Source organism: Saccopteryx leptura, chromosome 9 (genome assembly GCF_036850995.1).
Source record: "Saccopteryx leptura isolate mSacLep1 chromosome 9, mSacLep1_pri_phased_curated, whole genome shotgun sequence".
NCBI lineage: Eukaryota > Metazoa > Chordata > Mammalia > Chiroptera > Emballonuridae > Saccopteryx > Saccopteryx leptura.
Window position 1 is genome coordinate 74,674,542 of NC_089511.1, and position 27,622 is coordinate 74,702,163.

At 41.7% G+C, this 27,622-nt stretch overlaps 1 protein-coding gene and 1 non-coding gene across 3 annotated transcripts; both read right to left on the minus strand.

The window, feature by feature from the left end:
* Window positions 1-2,934: 2,934 nt before the first annotated feature.
* MSS51 (MSS51 mitochondrial translational activator) lies at window positions 2,935-14,277 on the minus strand. Of its 2 annotated transcripts, XM_066348806.1 has the most exons (7): window positions 14,256-14,277; window positions 7,702-7,938; window positions 6,531-6,686; window positions 5,264-5,388; window positions 4,505-5,071; window positions 4,113-4,206; window positions 2,935-3,800 (listed from the first exon to the last, which is right to left on the minus strand). In XM_066348806.1, exons 2-7 carry the CDS (start codon window positions 7,920-7,922, stop codon window positions 3,581-3,583), a joined length of 1,383 nt encoding a protein of 460 aa, XP_066204903.1. In that variant the 5' UTR covers window positions 7,923-7,938; window positions 14,256-14,277; the 3' UTR covers window positions 2,935-3,580. The 2 variants fall into 2 exon arrangements, with proteins under 2 accessions (XP_066204903.1, XP_066204905.1); XM_066348808.1 differs by lacking the exon at window positions 4,113-4,206 and having other exon boundaries at window positions 2,935-3,797.
* Window positions 10,010-10,085, minus strand: TRNAV-AAC (transfer RNA valine (anticodon AAC)). Its single transcript has one exon. It is a non-coding gene; the product is annotated as a tRNA-Val (tRNA).
* Window positions 14,278-27,622: the final 13,345 nt, after the last annotated feature.

The following is a 27,622-nucleotide window of genomic DNA, read 5'->3' on the forward strand; positions in this document are numbered from 1 at the left end:
GCGGGAGGGGAAGAGAGAGACAGAGAGGAAGGAGAGGGGGAGGGGTGGAGAAGCAGATGGGCGCTTCTCCTGTGTGCCCTGGTCGGGAATCGAACCCAGGACTCCTGCACGCCAGGCCGACGCTCTACCACTGAGCCAACAGCCAGGGCCAGATCAATGTTTCTTTCTCTCTCTAATTCCCCTTCTCTTTTGCTCTAAATAATAGACAATAAATAATAATTTTTTTAATCTCTCAAAATAAAAATACTGTAACAACTTTAAGGGCAAAAAGAAAGGGGTACATTGGGATTAGTGTAAATTAAGTCTGGTAGGTGGATTGGGATCAGGTTATAGGAGCATAGCCAATGGGTCAGCTTTATATAGATCTTCATATATATATCTATTGGAGTTCTGACTATCTAGGAACTCCAATAGATACTCATTTCACAGAGGGCTAATAAAAGACATCGTCCTTGTCCCTCTTTTTTTGGCCTTTAGACTTTTATTTACTATCACCATAATTCTACTGAGTTGGCAATTTTTGTGTCACCTGTTACTGCATGGTCTGTGTCTCCTGACTGGACTCTAATAGGTATATCATACTCCATCCATCACAGTCAGTAACCCTAAAGATTTTTCTCTCATGCGCTGTCCACAACATGTCACCATCTATTTATTTACTTGTTATAGCTAGAAATCACCTCTTCCTTTCCATGCCCATCTTAGCTGACACCAGCATTATATCATCTGAACCATAACAGTAACATCCCCATTGGTTTTTCCCTCATTAAACCATTTTACACAGTACTGCCAGTCCATCTGTTTATGTTACTGAATAAAATTCAAAGTGGTATTCATTCTATAACTATCATTTATTAAGATATATGATTTACAAATATTTCCTTCTGTTCTTTTCATTATCTTGATGGTGTCCTTTGAAGCACAAAGCTTAACTTTGATAAAATCTAATTTATCTATTTTTATTTTGGTTACTTATACTTTTGGTGTCATATCTAAGAAATCATTACCCAGTCCAACTGTTTTCTAAGAGTTATAGAATTTTAGCTCTTTGGTTCTTTGATCCATTTTGAGCCCTGGACAGTTGGCTCAGAGGATAAAGTGTCGGCCTGGCCTGGGTTTGATCCCTGGTCAGGGCATACATGAGAAGTGACCATCTGCTTCTCTTCTCCTCCCTCTCCCTCTTCTCTCTCTCTTCCCCTCCCACAGCCAGTGACTCTATTGGTCCAAGCATCAGCCTCAGGCCTGAGGACAGCCCAATTGATTAGAGCATTGGCCCCAGATAGGGGCTGTAGGGTGGATCCCGGTCAGGGCATATGTGGGAGTCTATCTCCCCTCCTCTCACTTAAAAAAAATAAGATCCATTTTGAGTTAATTTTTATAAATTGTGTGAGGTGAAGTTCCTACTTCATAATCTTGCAAGTGGATATCCAGTGTCCCAGCATCATATAAAAATCTATTTTCCCATTGAATTGTTTTTGGCGCCTTGTTGAAAATCAATTCACTAGAAATGTAAGCATTTATTTCTTGATTCTCAATTTTACTTTATTGATCTATATGTCTTTCCTGTGCCAGTACCACACTGTCTTGATTATTGTTCTTTGAAGTAAGTCTTAAGATAGGAATATGTGCATCCTACAACTTTGCAAATATTCTCATTTAACTCTTTTTTTTTAATTTGTTTTATTAATTTTAGAGAAAAGGGAGAGAAAGAGAGAAAGAAATACTGATCTGTTCCTGTATGTGCCCTGACTGGGGATTAAACCCATAACCTTCATGTTTTTGGATGACACTCTAACCCAGTGGTTTGCAACCTTTTATACTTGGGGACCGGTGAAAATAGGGGAATTATTTCAGGTACCACTAAAACAAATGTCACCCTGAGCTTAAGCAAATTCAACTAAGATCATTGGGTCTATAATCTTCCTACAACATGAGGGTTGTAAGCTCTTTAACAGACTGGCATGAAATTTCTCAGGGACTGGTGGTTGAAAAACACTGCTCTAACCAACCAAGCTATCTGGTCAGGGCTCATTTATCTCCTTAATGAAACTCTGGGTACTAGACATTATCCCCATTTTACAAATGAAGAAATTAAGGAAACTTAAAGAAGTTTAGCTTTCCCACTGACACAAAATATTTGGTGGTTGCCCCAGGATTCATACTTAGATCTATATAAAGCTGACTCATTGGCTATGTTCCTATAAACTAATCCCAATCTACCTACCAGTCTTAATTTACACTAATCCCAATGTACCCTAAAACACCTCCTATGCTTTTCTGCCTCCAAACTTCTGCTCCTACTGTTTCTTTCATATGAAGTGTCCAGCCCTCCATCTGTTTCATAAAATTCTAATTCACAAAAGCTTCACTGTCACTTAGCAAAGTGATCCTTCTTATCACTCTATTTCCTTAACACTACAAGCCTTTCTCAGGTTTTTATTCCATATTACATCTTATAGTAAAGGTATGTATATGTGTTATTTTTCTTCCTAGGTTAAGAACAAAGACCATGTCTTATTCAACTTTGTATCTCCCCAAAGCCCTAATTACAGTACCTTTTACGTGGTAGGTGCTAACTAAATGTTTTGAATAATAAGTGAACTCTGACATGACCCTATCTGAGTGGGCAATAAGAATGTGCAGGTGTGTGTTAGGGCTGAGGCTGAGGTGTTGAGATCCTGGCAAGGCTGTAGGAATGAATGCCTAGGGAGTATCCTAATCCTGAGAGTGTGATTAAAGAAGGATCACATGAGACTGGGTGTGCAGGAGTGGCAGCCCCAAACACAGAACTGAGGTGAATCACTCCTTTGACAAGAGAGAGACCTCCAATTGTGAGGTTGTCTGTATAGACAAGTAATATTTGCCAGTGAGTAGGAAATACAATAAAAACAAGTAACTGAAGAAAACCCAAATGGAGTTTATTGTGGTATAGACCAGGGGATAACAAATAACTCTCAAGTATATTTAAGTAAAGTCTGATATAATATGGATTATCTAAAATACAACACAAGGACAAAAAGCTGCTTGCTCTAGAGTTGGGAGTCCCCAACAGAAAATATAAAAATGCGATATTTATCTTGAAAAAGCCAGGAAATAGAACAATGTGCCAATCCTCACAACCTCCCCCAGGTTCCCAACCACTTCTCTGACTTGCTCATTCTTGCACCATTTCAGGTCATTAAACCCTCTCCATTTTTTAGACTCAATTGCTGGCTGAGAAGTCTTTTTCAAAATAAGGTGCCATTCTTCTCTTTGGTGTCATCTGGTTCGAGTCAAAAGGTATAACTTTTGCACAAAGGAAACTGTTAAGGATACTGGGCTCTGGAAAGACTGATACCAAGCCCTCTTGTCATACACCAAATCTAGAATCCTGTCTCTAGAGGCTACTCGTGGCTAACATCTCAGAAATTAGTCACATCGTATAGGAGCTCCCATTCTACTTAGAAGTTTTACCTGAATAAGTAAATGAGGTTTAGAATATAGTGGGTTTCAAAGTTGGCAATAAATTGACATCAGCACAATAATTTTATCACAACCTCCCCCCTTTTCTAGGTATCCAGTCAGAATCTGGCTCAGCTATTTAGACTCCACCATCTCCTTTTTCTTCCAATTGCCTCGTATCCAGCTGACAGGAGCTTCCAAAAAACATGATGTAGTAGGCACTGCAGTATACCACCTGCTTGTTGGGGTTGGAATAGACCTGCTCAGGTTTGAGGGACATGAAAGGATTGGCTCCATAGGCAATGACGTGTGTATCCAGGTCCACCAGAATCTGCAAAGAGGCTGCCAACTCCTGACTGCTGTAGAAGGATAAGAAAAATTGCTCTGCTTATTATGAGAGAGATAGGAAAGTAACTGTTCAGAACTTGACATTCTAGACTCATCAAGCCCAAAAATAACCAAAAAGGCTGGACTGGGCAAGGGATATCCCTCCCTCCCAGATGTCTTATTAATAACCAATTTACTAACATAGGCCTTTATTCCAAGGGAACGAGAATGCCAAGTGTGAGAAAAAAGGCAGAAGAGGAGCAAGGGAGAGAGAAATAAGTTCATGTATTAAAGAGAGGTGTGAGTGAGTCAGGGAGGTATCACAAATAGGGAGAGGTTGAAACCTGTAAACAGTAATCAGTGTAGGGATCTCATAATCACGAAGTAGCAGGAGGGTGGGCAGCCAAGCCTCCATCAAGTCTGAGGAAGCATGAAAACCTATGGAATAAAGAGGAGAAAGGCTGAGGTAGACCCTAGCCAGACACTTCTCTCATTATGTCCACTCTAACCCTCCCCTAGCTCACTGCTAATGCTCGTTTACCACTATCGCCCATCCCCAGTTCAAAAGAAAATTCTGAACCCAGGTGTAGCACATAAGGCTAACAATGAACAAGGTCATCATCATATTATGTTTCACCTGACCAAATGAATGGGACTCCAAAGATAGAAGATATAAGAGTTAAAATGGAAAATTTCCCAAGGACCCACCTGAATCCCCTGAACCAATGACTCTTACCTGGGTGGAATGCCACCACCAAATCTGGATGGGCTGTCTGCCCAGTCTCCACTTGCTCCTCCCAGAAGTTATGATAGAGGCCCCTATGGCCGCTAAGCTGAACTGTGCCAGGTTCCAGAGGTGAAGTGGAGGTATTCTGTAAAAAGCCAGCAGCCACGTCTACACCCACCATTATTATATGGAAGCCAAGATGTCCAGGAAACATGTAACCAAGCTCATCGTAGTCCCTGGGGCGAGTGAGAAATGTCTCCACATGGGAAGCACCAACGATGTGCACTATGCTTCCTCCAATCTTCTTAACATTTATCCCCAAGGCCCGAAGCCCAAAGCCCAGCGTCAAGGGCCGTGACAGGGCATCTGTCAGCAGCCGCTTCAAAGAGCCCCGCAGGACATCTGGTTCTGGCCTTAGCCTTCCTACACTGGCCCAAAGAGTGGTCATGGCGTGACTATTTAGCACAGCATCCATTGTAGCATCTAGCTGTAAACACCGCATAGAAAACCAGGTGTCCCAGCCCTGCACAACTTCAGCCAGCCATGGCCAAGGTTCCGAGGGTAGGACAAAATCTCCTGCAGGAAAAATGGAACAAGCAGTGACCTAATCCTTCCCTTGCTTTAACATTCCTTCTACGTTCTCTCTCCCAACCTGTTACCAGGAATGCCCCACTCAGTTCCTCATTTTTTCCTCATAACATGCTTCATATCTCTAAGTACAACCAACTTTGACCATTATGGCAGAGTTCCCCAATACCACCACTCCACCTGTGACCAGAAGCCATTCCATGAGGCGGTCCACAGCTACAAGACGCAGATCTTTGCAAACCTTCCTGTGTGCTGGCCAGTCTGACTTCTGGCACTCTGGATCACAGTAATAGACATTTCTGCACCTGAGAGAATAAGCCCCAGAAACATTTGTTCCTATACTTCAAAGGTGATTGGGAGAATATCTGGGGAAGAGTATTGATATTCCTCTTCCCAGGATCAAAGTTACTGGGTAAGGAAGAAAGGGAGAGGAATGATGGCTGATGCACCAAATTTGGGGATTTCATTTAGAAGGAGAGGCAGGAAAGACTGAGAATGTATTCTTTCTCTTGGGTCAGAGTGACACTTCAGTCTCTGTCTGCAACAACTCACTTTTTACATCCTTTATTGAAAAAAAAACTCCAGGAGTTTGTGGCTGCCCTCTTATGAGTATGTCTCAATCCCAACTTCCCCAGAACGAATTATGGTCTTACCCCTTGAGTACTTAAGAGGAGAAAGGTAAGAGAATTGTACTGTCTCTGTCTGACTTCCCCATAACACCAAAAATAATCAGTAGCTCAACCCTTTTCTAATCTCTGTGGCTTGAACCTGGCCAAGTAACTCAGTTGGTTAGAGCGTCCTCCCATACACCAAGGTTGTAGGTTCAATCCCTGGTCAGGGCACATACAAGAATAAACCAATGGGCCCTGGCCGGTTGGCTCAGTGGTAGAGCGTTGGCCTGGCATGCAGAAGTCCCGGGTTCGATTCCCGGCCAGGGCACACAGGAGAGGCGCCCATCTGCTTCTCCACCCCTCCCCCTCTCCTTCCTCTCTGTCTCTCTCTTCCCCTCCCGCAGCCGAGGCTCCATTGGAGCAAAGATGGCCTGGGCGCTGGGGATGGCTCCTTGGTCTCTGCCCCAGGCGCTGGAGTGGCTCTGGTCGCAACAGAGCGAGGCCCCGGAGGGGCAGAGCATCGCCCCCTGGTGGGCAGAGCGTTGCCCCTGGTGGGCGTGCCGGGTGGATCCCGGTCGGGCGCATGCAGGAGTCTGTCTGACTGTCTCTCCCCGTTTCTAGCTTCAGAAAAATGCAAAAAAAAAAAAAAAAAAAAAAAGAATAAACCAATGAATGCATAAATAAATGGAATAACAAAACAATGTTTCTCTTTTTCTCTCTATAAATTAAATAAAAAGGAAGAGTATGCCTTATGTTATTCTGAAAACTCTCAGACCTTTCCTCCCACAATGAGGCCTTAGAACAGATATCTTCCCCAATAGCCGCTGACTAGTCACCTCTTGCAGTGCCGGAGGACCCTGGAGTCTGAAAGCCCACTAGGGAGTGCTCTACAGTAAGCACAGAATCGGAACGTGTCCTCCATCTTCTGGAACATTTCTTGAAGGCATCGAAATCCAAAGCCTGATCCAGGAGTACCCCCATCTACCACCAACCTGCAGAGACAGCATGGAGAAGGAGCAGCAATAGAAAAAAAGAATATCTCCAAAATCTCTTATGATTCCTCTCTTGCCTCCTATGTACAAGGGTGGGCAAAAAGTAGGTTTATAGTTGTTAGAATGAAAAAAAGACAAAATTAATAAATCATATATATTTTTTAGTTTCTATAGTAATAAACTAGCAAAAATCAGAATGAGAAAAACCCTTGTTGCAAATACCTCATTATCTTCAAATTATAATTCCTCTCTGCTTTTTTTTTTTTTTAGCGAGAGAGACAGAGAGAGAAGAGAGGGACAGATAGGGACAGACAGGAAGGAGAAAGATGAGAAGCATCAATTCTTTTTTTTTTTTTAATAATTTTATGTTTTTAATGGGGCGACATCAATAAATCAGGATACATATATTTAAAGATAACATGTCCAGGTTATCTTGTCGTTCAATTATGTTGCATACCCATCACCCAAAGTCAGATTGTCCTCTGTCACCTTCTATCTAGTTTTCTTTGTGCCCCTCCCCCTCCCCCTTTCCCTCTCTCTCTCCCCCCTCCCCCCGTAACCACCACACTCTTATCAATGTCTCTTAGTCTCACTTTTATGTCCCACCTATGTATGGAATAATGCAGTTTTTTTCTGATTTAGCATCAATTCTTCATTGTGGCATCTTAGTTGTTCATTGATTGCTTTCTCATATGTGTCTTGACTGGAAAGCTACAGCTGAGCCAGTGATCCCTTGCTCAAACCAGCAACCTTGGGCTCAAGTCAGTGACCACAGGGTCATGTCTGTGATTCCATGCTCAAGCCAGCAACTCCGTGCTCAAGCGGGATGAACTTGTGCCCAAGCCAGATGAGCCTGTGCTCGCCAGTGACCTCGGGGTTTCAAACCTGGGTCCTCTGCATCCCAGTCAGATGCTCTATCTACTGTGCCACCACCTGGTCAGGCAATCCCTTTCCACTTTTGAAATCACTTCTACCAGAAACAATATATTGCTCTTCTGCAGAGCTCATCACTTACTTGTATTCTTCATAGCTTTTCATGTTCAGCTTTTGAAGAATCAGCTGGGATAGGCCAGGAACATTATTCTCCAAGGAGTAGAAGCCGAGTGCATCAATGCTAGGGCCAGGTTTTGAGAGTGTCAGAGATACAGGGGTCACAACTGTGGGTGGGGTCACAATTGTGGAAGCCACTGATGAGAGAGATTTCTTGTGCTTTCGTCGCCGGGGCCGTGGAGCCATAGTCTGTCCACTGATACTATATGTAGACAAGATATGGAATGGAATTTTGCAAGTTGGATATATTTCATGTGTTTTCACATGTTTGACGTTTCATTTCTCATTCTAGTCTCTCAGACCCAGATATCAGTGAGACTTATTTCTTACCTTATTATTGATCACTACAGCCAATTGTGAAAAACAGAGGGTAAATATTACATATAAAGTTCTATATAAAATATAAATAAACATATATGTAAGTATATGCATAGAAAAAGGTCTGGCAGGGTTCATCTAAAACAGGGGTAGTTGCCTGACCAGGCAGTGGCACAGTGGATAGAGCGTTGGACTGGGATGCGGAAAACCCAGATTTGAGACCCCGAGATCGCCAGCTTAAGTGTGGGCTCATCTGGTTTGAGCAAAAATTCACCAGCTTGGACCCAAGGTCGCTGGCTCAAGCAAGGGGTTACTCAGTCTGCTGAAGGCCCACGGTCAAGGCACATATGAGAAAGCAATCAATGAACAACTAAGGTGTAGCAATGCGCAATGAAAAACTAATGATTGATGTTTCTCATCTCTCCGTTCCTGTCTGTCTGTCCCTGTCTATCCCTCACTCTGACTCTCTCTGTAAAAAAAATAAAATAAAACGGATAGTCAACCTTTTTATACCTACCGCCCATTTTTGTATCTCTGTTAGTAGTAAAATTTTCTAACCGCCCATCGGTTTCACAGTAATGGTGATTTATAAAGTAGGGAAGTAACTTTACCTTATAAAATATATAAAGCAGAGTTACAGCAAGTTAAAGCATATAATAATAATTACTTACCAAGTACTTTATGTCAGATTTTCGCTGTTTGGCAGAATAAATCTTTATAAAACAACTTACTATAGTTAAATCTATCTTTTTATTTTACTTCGGTTGCTCCGCTACCACCGCCCACCATGAAAGCTGGAACACCCATTAGTGGGCGGTAGGGACCAGGTTGACTACCACTGATCTAAAACCAATAACAGTAATTAACTAAGGGGAAGAGGCACTAGGATAGGAACTGAGTTGATCAAAGGGGACTTTAGACCAGGGGTCCCCAAACTACGGCCCGCGGGCCGCATGCGGCCCCCTAAGGCCCTTTATCTGGCCCCCACCGCACTTCCGGAAGGGGTACCTCTTTCATTGGTGGTCAGCGAGAGGAGCATAGTTCCCATTGAAATACTGGTCAGTTTGTTGATTTAAATTTACTTGTTCTTTATTTTAAATATTGTATTTGTTCCCATTTTGTTTTTTTACTTTAAAATAAGATATGTGCAGTGTGCATAGGGATTTATTCATAGTTTTTTTTATAGTCCGGCCCTCCAACGGTCTGAGGGACAGTGAACTGGCCCCCCGTGTAAAAAGTTTGGGGACCCCTGCTTTAGACTGTAATGTTTGACTTTGTGTGTGTGTGTGTGAGAGAGAGAGAGAGAGAGAGGAACAGAATGGGACAGAGACAGGAAGGGAGAGAGATGAGAGGCATCAGTTCTTCACTGTGGCACCTTAGTTGTTCAATGATTGCTTTCTCATATGTATCTTGACAGGGGAGCTACAGCAGAGCAAGTGACCCCTAGCTCAAGCCAGTGACCTTGGGCTCAAGACAGCAGCCTTGGGCTTCAAGCCAGTGACCTTTGGGCTCAAGACAGCAATCCTGCGCTCAAGCTGGCAACCTCGGAGTTTCGAACCTGGGTCCTCTGCATCCCAGTCTGACGCTCTATCCACTGCACCACCGCCTGGTCAGGCCCTTTCTTCCTTTCTTTCTTTTTTTTTTTTTTTCATTTTTCTGAAGCTGGAAACAGGGAGAGACAGTCAGACAGACTCCCGCATGCACCCGACCGGGATCCACCCGGCACGCCCACCAGGGGCGATGCTCTACCCACCAGGGGGCAATGCTCTGCCCATCCTGGGCGTCGCCATGTTGCGACCAGAGCCACTCCAGCGCCTGAGGCAGAGGCCACAGAGCCATCCCCAGCGCCTGGGCCATCTTTGCTCCAATGGAGCCTTGGCTGCGGGAGGGGAAGAGAGAGACAGAGAGGAAAGTGCGGCGGAGGGGTGGAGAAGCAAATGGGCGCTTCTCCTGTGTGCCCTGGCCGGGAATCGAACCCGGGTCCTCCGCACGTTAGGCCGACGCTCTACCACTGAGCCAACCGGCCAGGGCCCCTTTCTTCCTTTCAATAAAGCCTGCTACACTGGTCTTTTCAGAATCCTATGGATTCCAACACCTACTGCAGCTAGCCTACCGAAGAAACAAACAACCCTCTCAAGCTTAGCTGTCTCGTGATGATAACCACATTGCACTTGAAAACCCAATAAAAGCCAACCTTCCTCCTCACTTGGGGTGGTACCATTCTTTTGGAGCCTGGCCCTTTCCTCTCTTGGAAAGTAATAAATTCTTCTGCTTCTGCATTTCAACTCTTTGTGAATTCTTTCACAACCTGCATCTCTAGCTGACCTAACAGTGAAGTGTGAAAAAACTAGAACATTTGTGCATTGATAGGAATGTAAAACAGTACAGCAGCTCTGGAAAGCAGTATGGCAGCTCTGCAAAAAGGTAAACATGGCCCTGGCCGGTTGGCTCAGTGGTAGAGCATCGGCCTGGCGTGCAGAAGTCCCGGGTTCGATTCCCAGCCAGAGCACACAGGAGAGGCGCCCATCTGCTTCTCCACCCCTCCCCCTCTCCTTCCTCTCTGTCTCTCTCTTCCCCTCCCGCAGCCGAGGCTCCATTGGAGCAAAGATGGCCCGGGCGCTGGGGATGGCTCCTTGGCCTCTGCCCCAGGCGCTAGAGTGGCTCTGGTCGCGACAGAGCGACGCCCCGGAGGGGCAGAGCGTTGCCCCTGGTGGGCGTGCCGGGTGGATCCCGGTCGGGCGCATGCGGGAGTTTGTCTGACTGTCTATCCCCGTTTCCAGCTTCAGAAAAATACAAAAAAAAAAAAGGTAAACATTACGGTAACCAATCATCCTTCTTTAGGAAGGACAGTCCTTCTTTTGTAAGTTCCGTCCTCCCTCGAAGTGTCCTCCTACATGTCTTCCTTTTTGATATTGGAAGACTAATCTGTAAATGTCCGTATTTGATCGACGCAGAGTCGATCCATTGCGTGTGATGTGACGTATTTGTATCTAAATGAGTACTTTTTTCTTACAATTATTATTAAAAATTAATAGGCATGTAAGCATAATTATAATATAAAATATTACAAATGTTTTTATTATGCATTTATCATACTATAGTGTATTATTGTTGCAATAAATAAAATATTTTTTATTTACTATATTGTTTTCTTCAATTTATTTTTGTCCTTTTCATTGTAAAAAAGTTGGTCACCTTATAAACATATAATTACCATATGACCCAGCAATTTCACTCTTAGTATATACCCAAAATAATTGGAAACAGGAACTTAAACAAATGCTTATACACAAATGTTCATAGTAGCCAAAGAGTATAAGAGTCCACCAACAGATGAATGAATAATGTGAAGAAAAAGAGGGTGCATTCTATGGAAAGTAACCTTATAGGGTGATCTGATCATAAATTCCTAACTGGGAAGATCATGGTGGGTAGTCATGCCCGAGGCATATAACTTTTTAGTAAAAGACTTATCTTTGCCTTAAGCAAGCTCTGTCTAGACTAACACACCTATAAAATAAGCCTTACCACCTCAGGGGAGCACATAATCTTATTAACTATGCTGTAATCCAATCCTCACCTTGCTTTCTTCTATTTCTTTAATTGCCACCTTAATTTTAGCTGCAACACAGTTGTTCTCCGGAGCTTTTGAGAGCTTGCTCCCCAGTATATGTTGTCAATTTGGCTCAAATAAACTCATAAAACTTCTCTACAGGTTTGAACATTTCTTACTTTGGCAACAAACCAATTGGGATGTATATTATAATAGAATATTATTCAGCCATAAAAAGAAATGGAGCACTGATATATGCTACAACATGGGTGAACTTCAAAAACATGCTAAGTGAAAGAGGCCAGACAATAAAAGATCACGTTATATGATTCCGTTTATATGAAATATAAATAGGTAAATGTAGAAACAGAAAGCAGAATCGTGATTGCTAGGGGATGGGTGGAAGGGGGCATGGGGAATAACTACTTAATAGTTATGGGGTTTTCTTTTGGGGTGATGTAAATGTTTTAGAACTAAACAGAAGTGGTGGTTACACAACAATGTGAATGTATTAAATGCCATTTAATTGCTCACTTTTAAAAGATTAATTTTGTTATGTGAATTTCATGTCAATTTAAAAAAATGTACCAATAGAGACTGAGAAGCTAAAACATTATTAACCCCCATATTAACTGTCTCTGGGGACAGGGAAATATGAGAGGATAAAAATACTGACAGTGGTTAGTTTGAATGAGGTAACTAACTGTTAAAGTTCAAATCAGGGATCATGTTTTATTAACAAAAATGGCCTGACATTTAATACTTCCGGACCAGATTTGTCAGGGAAAAAACTCCATAATCATCAATCAGCTGAGATGTGAATAGCAGAACAAAAAAGAACCCTCCCAGAATTATCCATCTAATATCCACTTTCTTATAACAGGGTTCTTGCAAACCACTACCCTCAGGTTTATGGAAGAACTAATTTTACATTTTCCTTTGTATTTTCTTTCTCCTCATCCTTTCATTCTACCCCTTTAAACTCCCCACTAGACTCTGGACAGTTTCAGAGTCTACCAGAGTTAGCTAAACTCATCTGCATACCTTATCTTCTAAATTCCCCCCAATAAAGAAGAAATTAGACCTATTTATAGATTATTTTAGGATTTAAGGGTCATGTCCCTTTATTAAAGTGGATGGATTGCCTTCACACCTTTGGACTCCATTTCCAACAACTGACCTGACTCTTCCTTCTACGTTTAATCACCAAACATTCTCATTACATTTCCATAATCTTTGCATTTCTAGAAGCATTTATCTGCCCTTCTACCCAGTCCCCTCAGGCAAAATAAACTTTGAAATAATGAACTCTTTTTTTTTATAGGTAGGGAGGAAAATTATCTTTGAGTTCAGACAACTCAAAAATCTTTAACCCCAGCCTGCCAGCTTGAGCACGGGTTGCTGGCTTGAGCATAGGATCGACATGGTCCCAAGGTCACTGGCTTGAAGCCCAAGGTCGCTGGCTTGAGCCCAAAGGTCACTGGCTTGAGCAAGAGGTCATGGTTCAGCTTGAGCCCCTGAGTCAAGGCACATACAAGAAGCAATCAATGAACAACTAAAGTGAAGCAACTATAAGTTGATGTTTCTCATCATTCTTCTCTTTAAAAAAAAAAGTCTTAAGTCCCAAAAGTAGTAATAAATATCTTCCTGATGTTCAACCAAAAGCCTTTATGTTAAAATGGAAGCTAATTAAGACCAGAAAGGTACTTATCTGCCTTTCCAAAGAGAGGTCTTCTTCCAATGGAAGATTAACTCTTGGCTCTCTGGCAGTTGGCTGAACTGGTTGGAAGTCAAGGGATCATAGTTCCGGGAGGAGTGGTGCTGGTAAAATCCCTGTCATAGTTTCCTGTGTTTACAGCAGGTTTATGGCACAAACGAGTTAATTTTCTGGCAGGAAGGTTAAGAAGGTAGATGTAAGGAGCCGGGTCTCTGCACTTGCATCTGTAAACTCATGTGTGGGCTTGTGTATACTAGTCTCAGAATCCTCCAAGTTCAAGTTGAGGGGGTATGCAGTTACTGAGAGAAAGGCATAAAACAGAGGGGACAAGGGTGAAGTTGGAAAGAATTATAGTAAACTTCCAGAATTTTCCAGCGTTCAGAGTCTACCCTACCTAGAAGGGAATCGTTTTAACTTTTTCTTTAGACATCCCCAGTGACTTGGGCCCTAATTTATTCCCAGTATATATGAGAGAAAACAACAAGGACTGGAGAGGAGATTAGACAAACTGGATGGCTTAGAAAAACTCCTATCCTTTATCACCAAACTCCCTAAAATATTCGTCTATTCCCAGACCTGGGTCTCCCAACTTACTTCCTTCTCACCACCAAAAGAGCCTTACGTTTCACCTAAACCACAGTCATCTTCTCATCATCTCAAAACCAAGAAGGCTCATCTAATTTTCTCTAATTCATCAGCAAATATAATATATCTTTGGAGAGGTAGGGAAGAGAAGGGGAGTGAAGCTAGTCATTGGGGGATCCTCAAAGGGGGTTGAGGAACAGAAAGAGAAAAGGAAAAATACATTAGGAACATTGCTATTACAACTACATTCAGCTGCTTAAGCAGTGATTAACACTCCCTGGGGTGATGGATGCTGTACTCAACTATAAACTAAGTAAGCAAACTGGTTGATGGAAAAGTAACTTACCCTGCTAAGCCCTCGGCTTCCTTTCTTCTCTGTTTCTTCCAAGTGAAGTGAACGTTTGATCTCCTCAGATCTAGGATGTGTCTGACTTGCAGCTGTCCCTTCATATCACTTTCATTTGAAAACTGCTGAAATATTAGGTGTCTGTGATTACATGTGCCCTGCCAACCAGACATGCTTCGTTCTCCCTAACAAAGTAAGTAGTGACCTGGCCCCCTGCCCATGGATTTCTCTCCTTCTGCCAAGAAGTTTCAGTACTCTGTCAACACTCCCGAACTTGCCAAAGGTCAGGCAGGTTGAAGAAAGATGAAGCCTACTGCTTTCTGGACCTCTCATTAAGGAAGCATTTCTGCTTTTAGTCCATAGCATCAGAAAAAAAAACAAAAACCTTGCGATTAGTTCAGAAGTCAACATTTCGTTGGAAAGGCTAAGCACTAGCCCAGAAGAAAAGGAACCCCTTGGATTTTGGATGTCAATATAGACCCAGGATGAATTTCTCCAAGCCCAAAGTCCATTTTAGCAAAACAAACTGTTCAAACATAACTCAGCAATGACCAATGTAGGCTTGAGTACAATATAATATCCAAGAAAGAACAGAAATGGCCATTTGATAGTTCAGAAGGAAATGAATTGTAGGGGAAACACCCAGAATTTATAAAATCACTTTCCTAAGAGAGCAAGGCACTTTCTGACTAAATGTCTCAAGGGCACTTCTCCTGTTTATTTCAAAAGAGGAATATAGTAGTACCCTTACCCATGGGGTATATGTTCCAAGCCCTAAAACTACAGAAAGGAACAAACCCTACCAAATATGCTGTTTTATTCTATAAATATATCCCTATAACAGTTTAATATATAAATTAGGTACAGTAAGAGATTAATGGCAATCACTAATAAAATAGAATGATTATAACAATACACTATAATAAAAGTTATGTGAATGTGGCATTATTAAGTAAAGGTTATTTGAACAAGTACTGCAATGTATCAATAGTCCATCTGATAAATGAGAAGGCTGTTAAGTGACTAATAGTAGTGTATGTGTTGATATGCTGGACAAAGGGATGATTCAAATCCTGAGCAGGATAGAGCAGAACGGCATGAATTTTCATCACGCTACTCAGAATTGTGTGCAATCTAAAACTTATAAATTGTTTGTTTCTGGAATTTTTCACTAATATTTTTGGATCCCAGTTCACTGAAACCATGGAAAGTGAGACCATGGAGAAAGGAAAACTAATGACAAAAAATGCATACTCTTTCTAGGAACAGAAAATAAGAATTAACTCAAACATTTTATTCCTTCCTGTAATAGATGCTGATCCAGAGAATTAATTTTTTTATTATTTTAAAAAATATTTATTTGGCCCTGGCCAGTTGGCTCAGTGGTAGAGTGTCAGCCCAGCATGTGGATGTTTTGTGTTCGATTCCCAGTCAGGGCATACAGGAGAAGCAACCATCTGCTTCTCCACCCCACCCCTTGCTCCCTCTCTCTTTCTCTCTTCCTTTCCTGCAGCCATGGTGTGGTTGGTTTGAGCGCATCAGCTCTGGGCGCTGAGGATGGCTCCATGGAGCCTCTACCTCAAGCAGTAAAAATAGCTCATTTGCAAACATGGCCCCAGATGGGCAGAGCACTGGCCACAGACAGGGGTTGCCAGGTGGATCCCGGTATGGGCACATGCATGAATCTATCTCCCCTCCTCTCACTTACTTTAAAAAGAAAAAAAATTATTAATTTTTAGAAACAGCAAGAGAGAGGAAGGGGAAAAGAAAAACAATGATTTGTTGTTCCACTTATTAAGGCATTCATTGGTTGATTCTTGTATGTCTCTGATGGGGCATTGAACTGCAACCTTGGTGTATTGACACAAAGCTCTAAGTCTAACCAACTGAGCTACCTGGCCAGGGCGATCCAGGGAATTTAATTTCACATTCCTAGCTCATTTTCACTTAGAGCTAGAAAACTCTAGAACCTTGTGAGCAGTAGTCCTATAAGACTGCACAATATGTCTTTCTGCTTACACCTGGTCCCAGCTATGCCACTTACCTGCCTCTGTGAACATCAAATTAGGGAACAGAACCACTAACAATGAGGATCTGGAATGTGGCAAATCAAATCTACTACATATGAACAGATGCAGAGAGAATGTATTCCAAAGGAACCCCAAAATGTAGCAAGCACAAACTACAACCAGGGAAGGTGGAATAAAAGTGTTAAGGATGTAACAAAATATTACATTATGTAGAACAGCTGTGGACAAAATAAAATCAGTTGCAACAGGCAAAAAATCCTGAATAGATGTGATTCTTTCTTTTTTTTTTTTTTTAATTCATTTTATAAAGGAGAGAGAGAGGGAGAGAGAGAGAAGGGGGGAGGAACAGGAAGCATCAACTCCCATATGTGCCTTGACCAGGCAAGCCCAGGGTTTCGAACCGGCGACCTCAGCATTTCCAGGTCGACGCTTTATCCACTGCGCCACCACAGGTCAGGCCGTGTGATTCATTTTAAGCAAAGGTTTCAGGCCAATTTCATATGTAACTGGTAGAACATTTAAAGGTTTTCAGTTCTGTTAATAATGTCTGAAGTGCACAAGGTACAAGTCAGAGATATTCTTTTTTAATTCAGAAGTGTCATTACCAAATTTTTTCTTTTTTTACAGAGACAGAGAGTCAGAGAGAGGGACAGATAGGGACAGACAGACAGGAACTGAGAGGGATGAGAAGCATCAATCATCAGTTTTTGTTGTGACGCCTTAATTGTTCATTGATTGCTTTCTCATATGTGCCTTGACCATGAGCCTTCAGCAGACTGAGTAACCCCTTGCTGGAGCCAGCGACCTTGGGTCCAAGTTGGTTAGCCTTGCTCAAACCAGATGAGCCCACGCTCAACCTGGCGACCTTAGGGTCTCGAACCTGGGTCCTCTGCATCCCAGTCCGACGCTCTATCCACTGCACCACTGCCTGGTCAGGCTCATTACCAAATATTAAGGGAGATGATATGTAGAAAAATTTGATAGTAAATAGGAATTATACCACCACTACTACTTTCTCTGGTAGAAACAAATTGCATTCATAATGGTATACATGCATTTTTTATTTTTTTTTGTATTTTTCTGAAGCTAGAAACGGGGAGAGACAGTCAGACTACCGCATGCGCCCGACCGGGATCCACCCGGCATGCCCACCAGGGGGCGACGCTCTGCCCACCAGGGGGCAATGCTCTGCCCCTCCGGGGCGTCACTCTGCCAGGACCAGAGCCACTCTAGCGCCTGGGGCAGAGGCCAAGGAGCCATCCCCAGCAACCGGGCCATCTTTGCTCCAATGGAGCCTCGGCTGCGGGAGGGGAAGAGAGAGACAGAGAGGAAGGAGAGGGGGAGGGGTAGAGAAGTAGATGGGCGCTTCTCCTGTGTGCCCTGGCTGGGAATCGAACCCGGGACTTCTGCACGCCAGGCCGACGCTCTACCACTGAGCCAACCAGCCAGGGCCTACATGCATTTTTTAAACTTACAAATACTTCTATGGTTTTTTTTTTTAATTGTTTTTTTTTTATTCATTTTAGAAAGGAGAGATAGAAGAGAGAGAGACAGGGGGGAGGAGCTGGAAGCATCAACTCCCATATGTGCCTTGACCAGGCAAGCCCAGGGTTTCGAACCAGCGACCTCAGCATTTCCAGGTCGACGCTTTATCCACTGCGCCACCACAGGTCTCTATGGTTTTTTTGTGGAAATAGTTATGAGAAAAGACTAGAAAGAGGTTCCTAGTCAAACAGGTAGAAAGCAGTCTGTGAGACCCAGGGTGATTCATATTCTACCACTCTTCACATATACCTCTTTTTCTGAGTTCTGTTCCTTTCTCTCTCTTTTATTTTAGAGATTTTATTTATTCATTTTTAGAGAAAGGAGAGACAGAAAGAGAGAGAAGTGGGAGGAGCAAGAAGCATCAACTCCCACATGTGACTGGACCAGGCAAGCCCAGGATTTTGAACCGGCGACCACAGTGTTCCAGATTGATGCTTTATCCACTGTGCCACCACAGGTCAGGCCACTTTCTCCTTTTTAGTTCTTACCATGAACATGTAATTCTTCTTAGTTTGCTAATTATGCTTTATATTTACCCATTATTCCCATGAATACAATATAACCCTAGTGATGGGATTCAAGGGCTAAAAAAGTTCTTAGTATCTGATATACTAGTTAAGCTCCTAATTTATAGATCTATAGTTTTCATAAAACAGTACATGAAGAAGAATCTTTAAGGTATGCAGTGTACTATAACTCTAAAGGAAATGCATGACTGGAATGCAATTTAATATTACAGCAAGTAGAAGTTGTAATAGGAGATCCAAGACAGCAGCAGAGTAGGTGGAAGCTACATTCAGCTCCTTCCAGGACCAAATTGGAATTAAACTAAGTTACAGAACAGTCATTCTGAATAACCAACTGAAGACTAGCTGAAGAGCAGTCTTTTTTTCAGTTGACTTGTTGAGAAAGAGAAAGTGAGAAGCATCAACTCGTAGTTATTTCACTTTAGTTGTTCATTGATTACCTCTCATATGTATCTTTACCTGGAGGCTCAAACCAAGCCAGTGACCCTTTTTTCAAGCCAGCTAGTGACCTTGGGCTCAAAACAGTGACCTTGGGATCATGTTGATGGTCTCATATTCAAACCAATGACCCCCACGCTCAAGCCAGCAACCTTGGGGTTTCAAACCTGGGACCTCAGCATTTCAAGCTCTATCCACTGTGCCACCACTGGTAGGAAGTGTGGAGATGTGAAAATGGTGGGCCCACTCCCACTGGTGGCAACTGACATTCCAGAGGTTTATCTGAGCTGCAAAGTTTCCCTTTGAGAAGTGTGGGGTTTAAACCCCAAGCCAGGCTCCTCAGCTGAGAGCATCAGAGTCAGGAAGAGGTGCTCACATAACATGTGGCTGTTAAGATCAGCAGGGATTCTGTCCGCTAGGGAGATGAGTCTGCTAGAGACACACTCTCTTAAAGGGCCAATACAAAAAATTTCATTTACAGCCACTCACTATGGGCTCTGGTGGAAGGTGGGCGAAGCATACTAGAGTCACATGAGAAGAGTCTGGGGTTTGTGGCTCTGGGGAGAGAGCTAAAGGGACAGCTGCAAGGGTCCCTGTGCTGTCATCCACCCATACCATAGATGCTGTCTTTCATGTGTGGCATCAGCCTGGGGGAAAGCAATAGCTCTACCCTCAGGACTCCCTCTTGCCTAACCCTGGGGAGTCAGCTGCTTTGGCCAAGGTGTAGAGGTCTAGACAGACCCAGGGTCGGGGGTTTCAGTGACTAAGTTATGTGGCTCTGGGGTAGTGGGGGGGGGGCAGCAACCACCTTCCCTAAGCCTAACCAGCACTTCCCCTCACAAGAAACCCACTAGAACTACCCCCCAGGTTTTGGGAAGAACACTCTGCTGAGCCCCCTTTCCTCTAGGCAAAATCTGGGACAGGAGTAGTGTGCCTCTAGAATAGGGCCATTTTCACTTGCATACCCAAGCAATGTGAGCCCTCCATCCCCACGGCCAAATCTTGGTTTGTTTGGGCCTGAAAAACTCTGTTGGCCTCACGTTGATGACTCCAAAACCTTACCCCGAACAAAGGTGTCAAGCACCCAGAGGTGGCAGTAAGACTTGGTATAGTTGGGGACATTTGCCAAGTGGCCTCAGACCTAGGACTGGCACCAATTTAAAACTGTATCAATCTGAACACCACTCACTCCTACCCAGTGATTGACTGTAAACCTACCTCATGAAATTTGAGTACTATCAGAGGCTATTTTAGTGACTGAATCTAACAGGCAGCCAGCAGAAGAAGGCAGATGGAGGCAGATCTCAGGGTGGAGGCTTTGATACATTTGCTGACCTGTCCCTGGGCCTGGTGCTGGTAAAAGCCAGCCTTGGTGTGCAGCCTAGTCCTTCCTGTGTTCACCTAGGCACATCAAAGGCAGCCACAAACTGGATCACTTGTGGCTCCAAAAGGTTGCCCAGGACCAGTCAGAGGCAGCATATGGCATTGGCCTGCACCCGAGTCCCTCCCAAAAGGCCCAGAACCATCACAACCAGTGGACAATAGATTGAATAAAGCAGAGGATCAAATAAACAATTGGGAAGACAGGGTAGAAAAACAATCAGAGCAGCAAAAAAAATTTTTTTTTTAAATGAGTTTAAGGGACCCTTGGGACAACATGAAGTGTAACAACACTCACATCATAGGGGTACCAGGAGAAAAGAGTGAGCAAGGGATCAAAAACATATCTGAAAAATAATAAACAAAAATTTCCTTAACCTGGTGAAGGAAAAAGACACACAAGTGCAAGAAACACAGAGTCCCAAACAAGAAAAACCCAGAGGACCACACCAAGACAGATCATAATTAAAATGGCAAAGGTTAAAAAGAGAATCTTGAGAGCTTGTTCGGAGTTTCCAGCAGGGGAGCGCAGCTTCTCGTGTACCCTTGACCGAAGAATGGTCCTCTCCTCTATCAGGGAAGGTCGTCCTCTTCGACCAAGCATGCATCTTTGGGAAGGATGCACATGGAGTGGTGAGAGAAGAAGGGGACAGCTGCCTGCCAGCCAGACCAGCCGAATCAACCCTGGCAACCAATGGGTGGCAGATGTCACAGCCAGATCGTCCTCACATCCAAGAGAGAATCTTAAAAGCAGTAAGAGAAAGACAGTTACTTTGAAGGCAGCTCCCATAAGACTGTCAGATGATTTTTCAACAGAAACATTTCAGGCCAAAAGGGAGTGGCATGAAATATTCAAAGTGATAAAAAACAAGGACCTAAAACCAAGACTATTTTACCCACCAAGACTATCACTTAAAATTGAAGGAGAAACAAAGAACTTCTCAGAAAAAAATCTTAAGGAGTTTGTTACCACCTAACCAGTATTACGAAAAATGTTAAAGGACCTGCCTCAAGAAGAAAGAAAAAAAAAAGCAGTGGAACATAGTTAAAAGAATAAAATTGGGGCACAAAGAAAACTAGATAGAAGGTGACTGAGGACAATCTGACTTTGGGCGATGGGTATGCAACAGAATTGAATGACAAGATAACCTGGACATGTTTTCTTTGAATATATGTACCCTGATTTATTGATGTCACCCCATTAAAATAAAAATTTATTTATAAAAAAATAAAATTGCAATAAATATGTACCTATCAATAATCACTTTAAATATAAATAGCTGAAATGCTCTAATAAAAAACATAGGGTAGCTGAATGGATAAAGAATACATGATCCATATATAGGCCATCTACAAGAGACTCACCTCAGAATGAAAGATACACACAGACTAAAAGTAAAGGGATGGAAAAAGATATCTCATGTAAATAAAAAGGATAAAAAAGCTGGGGTAGCAATACTTATACCAACAAAATAGACTTTAAAACAGTTATAGTAAGGAACAAAGAAGGGCACTACAGAATAATACAGGATGCAATCCAACAAGAGTATAATAATCCTTGTTAACATTTATGCATCCAACATAGGAGCACCTAAACTTGTAAAGCAAATCCTAATGAATATAAAGGGAGAGGGCCTGACTGGTAGTGGCACAGTGGATAGAGCTTGACTTGGGATGCTGAGGTCTCAGGTTCCAAACCCTGAGGTTGCTGGCTTGAGCCCAAAGGTTGCTTGCTGCCTTGAAGCCCAAGGTTGCTGGATTGAGCAAGGGTCACTGGCTTGGCTGAAACTCTCCAGTCAAGGCACATATGAAAAAGCAATCAATGAACAACTAAAGTGAAGCAACGATGAGCTGATGCTTCTCATCTCTCTCCCTTCTTGTCTTTCGCTAAACAAACAAAAAAAAGGGGGGGGGGAGAAAGGGACCATATACAGTCATAATAGGGGATTTTAACACTGCACTAACATCAATAAATAGATCTTATAGACAGAAAAAAAACCCCAAGAAAACAGCAGCCTTAAATAACACACTAGCCTGACCAGGCGGTGACGCAGTGGACAGAGCGTCGTCCTGGGATGTGGAGGATCCAGGTTCGAGACCCCGAAGTCACCAGCTTGAGCGCAGGCTTATCTGGTTTGAGCAAAAGCTTACCAGCTTGAGCGTGAGGTTACTCATCGGCTGTGGCCCCATGGTCAAGGCACATGAGAAAGCAATCAATGAACAACTAAGGTGCCACAACGAAAAACTAATGATTGATGTTTCTCATCTCTCTCCAATCCTGTCTGTCTGTCCCTATCTTTCCCTCTCTGACTCTCTGTCTCTGTAAAAAACAAACAAAAAAACACACTAGATCAGATTATTTTAATTGGTATCTCAGAGCATTTCACCCAAAAGCAGCAAAATATACATTCCTTTCTAGCGTACACAGAACATTTTCTAGGATAGACCAAATGTTAAAACACAAAGTAAGTCACAGTGTTAAAGACATTCCATCCAAAGATTTTTTCCAATTGATTTTAGAGAGAGGAGAGAGGGTGTGTGTGTGTGTAGAAGAGCAGGGAGCTTCAACAACTTGTAGCAGTTGCTTTTTGTATGTGCCTGGACCAGGAAAGCCTAGGGCCTTGAACCTGTGACCTCAGCATTCCAGGTTGACACTACATCCAGGGCACCACCACAGGTAAGGCTCAAAACAAGTCTCAATAAATTTAAGAAGAGTGAAATCATATGACCATAACACTGGGGAACAAATTCTTTTTAATTTTCTGTTGCATGAGGTTTTAGAACTGTTTCTATATATTTCTGCATTGTTGATTCCAAATATGAAATCCATCGTTTTTTGGTGCATGCTCTAGTTTTTATGCAATTTTAATTTCTTTTTGTTACAGTTAATGGCATGCATTGGTTTTTAAATTGGGGTTAAAGGGCAACGACTCTTGGATTGAATGCAATTAATGTTTTACGAACATCACTTTTACATAATTGTAGTTGTTTTTAAATGTAAAAAATTATTATCTGATAAAAACACCCTTTTATTGTTTTAAGATTGAATTATGGCTTCTTTGAGTAGGCGTAAATGTAAGAATAGTTCTGACACCTTCTGTTATACATGTGGCTTTACATACTTCGTCAAAGGCGCAATATTTCATCATTTGTGACACGTGCATATATTGCCTATTTTCAAGTTCCCCTTGGCGATCAAGACAAGAATTGGGCTCCTCATATTGTGTGTCATAAATGTGAGGAAATGCTTCGTGAACTGGACAAAAGGAAAATGCAAAGGAATGCCTTTTGGTATTCCCATGGTTTGGCATGAACCTAAGGACCACAGCAGTGACTGTTATTTCTGTCTGATCCATACAAAGGGCAGCGGCAAGAAAAAATAGCATATGATTGCATATCCTAATATTTCTTCAGCAATATGACCTTATCCCACACTCTGGGACACTTCTGGTTCCAGTTTTCAATGGTTTTATATCTTCTAAGGATGAAGAAAGTGAACATGGTGATGAAGTGTATTTTGAAAAGATGCATGAGGAAATGGTTGTAGAATCTGAAGGGTCTTCTTCTGATGCCAAGCAGTCATTAACCCTTCAGCAGTTTAGCCAACCCGAATTGAATGACTTAGTAACAGATTTGGGCCTATCAAAGAAAGCAGCTGAGTTATTAGCCTCCAGGCTTCAAGAAAATAATGTACTTCACCAGTCAGCTAAAGTATCCCATTTCAGGAAGCATGAACAAATTTTTGTGGACTTTTTTTCCGAAGACACTTTGTTTACTGTCATGATATCAGTAGTCTTCTCAGCCAGCTAGGTGTTACCACTTACAGTCCAACAGAATGGTGGCTATTTCTTGACAGTTCTAAACGGAGTCTGAAATATGTTCTCCTACACAACGGTAATGTTTATGTAGCGGCTCCAACTGGTTATTCAACTCATCTGTGGATTATAATGACATAAAAATTGTTCTCAACTTTCTGAAGTATGAGGAGCATAACTGGATCATTTGTGTGGATCTTAAAATGGTAAATTTCCTGCTAGGACAACAGAGAGGTTTCACGAAGTATCCTTGCTTTCTGTGTTTGCGGAACAGCTGAGCTCAGGAGAAACACTGGACACAGAAGGAGTGGCCGAAACGTGAAACTCTGGAGTTAGGGATGCAAAATATTGTGAATGGACCTGTAGTTAATCGAGACAGGATCATTTCCCCCCTACTTCACATCAAACTTGGCTTAATGAAGCAGTTTGTTCAGGCTTTGAATAGAGAAAGTGAATGCTTTCAACATATTATTTCTGCTTTTCCTGCCTTGTCTTTCGAGAAGATAAAAGCAGGTGTATTCGATGGACCTCAAATTGGAACCCTCATACGTGACGAAGAATTTGCCAGGAAGATGAATAAGGAGGAGAAAGCAGCATGGCAGTCTTTTGTGGCAATTACAAAGAACTTCCTTGGCAACAGAAAACTATGAACTTCTGGTTCAAAGGATGCTGTTGACTTTCCGTGACATTGGATGTAACATGAACCTTAAGATTCACTTCCTGAATCGTCACCTTGATAAGTTTCCTGAAAATCTTGGAGCTGTTAGTGATGAGCAGACTACTGATCGAGCATCAAACAAGATTGTCCTCAACAAGTACACAAACACAAGAGCTACAAACGCAAATTTTTGCCAGAATAGAATTTAAATAAGTTTTGCACAAATTTTATGATTAAAATAAGTGTTTTAATATGTTCTATTTCAAAATTGTAGACAAATTCTGATGCAATCATATAATTTAGAGTATTAGTGTATTTTTTAATTATTTATTTATTTATTCATTTTTAGAGAGGAGAGAGAGAGAGAGAAAGAGAGAGAGAGAGAGAGAGAGAGAGAGAGAGAGAAGGGAGGAGGAGCTGGAAGCATCAACTCCCATATGTGCCTTGACCAGGCAAGCCCAGGGTTTCGAACCGGAGACCTCAGCATTTCCAGGTCGACGCTTTATCCACTGCGTCACCACAGGTCAGGCTAAAGTATTAGTGTATTTACTGCATTATATAAATTATTATATTTTCACAAAGATGATGCCCAAGAAGACATTCTACTTCATTATGTTAAACTAAATGTTGAAAATTTTACAATAAGATGAAAACCTAAAATCTTGAATTGCAAAAAACTGTAGCTTACAGAGAAAAACTATTGTCAGATTTGAGATCAGCACACTCGAATTAGGTAAGAACAAGTGTTTTTGTGGATGCAACAAAAATTTTGTTCCCCAGTGTAGTGGTGTGAAACTAAAGATCAATCACAAGAAACAAATATTGAAAAACACACAAAGACATGGAGGCTAAATAACATGATACTATATAATGAATGGGTTAACAATGAGATACAGAAAGAAGCAAGATTGAAACAAATAAAAATGAGAATAACCCAAAATTTATGGGACACAACAAAAGCAGTTCTAAGAGGATAATTTACAACATTATAGTACTGTCTCAAGAAACAAGAAACATCTCCAGTAATCTAACTTTCCACTTAAAGGAACCAGAAAAAGAACAACACACAAAGTAGAAGGAAGGAAATAATAAAGATCAGAGCAGAAATAAATAAAATAGAGTAAAAAAAATTACAAAAGATCAATGAAACCAAGAGCTGGTTCTTTGAAAAGATAAACAAGATCGACAAACCTATAACCAGACTCTTCAAAAAAAAGGAGAGGACTGAAATAAATAAAATCAGAGATGTAAGAAAAGTAACTGACACCAAAGAAGTACAAGGATTTTAAGAAAATATTACGAAAAACTCTATGCTTCCTGACCAGGTGCTAGCGCAGTGGATAGAGCATTGGACTGGGATGCAGAGGACCCAGGTTTGAAACCCCCAGCTCATCTAGGTTGAGTGCAGGCTCACTAGCTTGAGCCCAAGGTCACTGGCTTGAGCAAAGGGTCCCTTGCTCTGCTGTAGCCCACCCCTCTTGTCAAGGTACATATGAGAAAGCAATCAATGAACTACTAAGGAGAATAAGGAGCTGCAACAAAGAATTGATGTTTCTCATCTCTCCCCCTTGCTGTCTGTCTGTCCCTCTATCTTTCACAAACAAGAAAAAAAAAAAGAAAAACTATATGCCAAATATTTAACAATGTGGATGAAATGGATAAGTTCCTAGAAACATACAATTTTCCGAAACTGAATCAAGAAGAATCAGAGAATATGAATAAAGAAATTACAACTAGCGAAACTGAAGCAATAATCAAAAACTCACAATAAACAGAGATCCTGGACTGAATGGCTTCACAGGTAAATTTTATCAAAGCTTCAAAGAAACACTAATACCTATGCTTCTCAAATCATTACAAAAAATCAAGAGGAGAAAAGACTCAAACTCATTTTATGTGGCCAGCATTATCTTAATTCTAAAATCAGATAAAGACTGTTCAAAGAAAGAAAATCATAGGTCAACATCCCTGATGAAAAAAATGCTAAAATGCTGAACAAAATATTTGCAAAACAGACATAACAAAACCTTAAAAAGAACATACACCATGATCAAGTGGGATTTATTTTAGATATGCAAAATTGGTACACTCTCAGCAAATAAATAAACCTGACACACCACATAAACAAAAAGGATAAAACCAGATGATCATATCAATAGGTGCAGAAAAAGCTTTGGTAAAATCCAGCACCAATTTATTATTAAAAAAGCTCTCAGCAATGTGGAAATAGAACATAACTCAACATAATAAAGGCCATATATGACAAACCCACGGCCAACATCATGCTCAAAGGCAAAAACTACAAGCGTTTTCCTTAAGATCAGGAACAAGACAGGGATATCTGCTGTCACCACTTTTATTCAACACAGTACTGGAAGTCCTAGCAATTACACAAAAAGAAGAAATAGAAAGGCATCCAAATTGGAAAGGAAGTAAAACTGTCATTATTTGCAGATGACGTACTATTTTATATATTTATATTCCACAAAAAATTACTAGAACTGATCAATGCATTCAGTAAAGCAGCAGGATACATAATTAACCAGAAATCAGTTGCATTTTTATACACCAATAATAAACTAGCAGAAAGGAAAACTAAGAAAACAATCTTGTGTACTATTGCTTCAGAATGAAAAATAAAATACCTAAGAATAAATTTAACCAAGAGTGTAAAAGACCTATACTCAAAAAATTTAGGAGAATGAAAATGAAACTGAAGAAGATACAAATAAGTGGAAACATATACCATTTTCATGGGTAGGAAAAAAGTAACATCATTAAACTGTTTAGCCCTTACCAGGTAGCTCAGTAGTTTAGAGTGTTGTCCCAATACACCAGGCTTACAGGTTTGTTCGTTCTCTGGCTGGGGCACATATAGGAATCAAACAATGAACACATAAATGGGTAAAACAACAAATGGTGTTTGTCTCCGGAAATCAATACATTTAAAAAAAATTTCCATACTACCCGAAGC

Excerpts from the sequence above, each read along its gene's own strand:
- MSS51 (XM_066348806.1), bottom strand. The coding sequence starts at position 7,922 with ATGGCTCCACGGCCCCGGCGACGAAAGCACAAGAAATCTCTCTCATCA. Across the intron at positions 5,389-6,530 it reads GTCCTCCGGCACTGCAAGAG|GTGCAGAAATGTCTATTACT; the intron begins GTGACTAGTCAG and ends TTATTCTCTCAG. Across the intron at positions 4,207-4,504 it reads GGTGGTGGCATTCCACCCAG|GTTTTCATGCTTCCTCAGAC; the intron begins GTAAGAGTCATT and ends TTTATTCCATAG.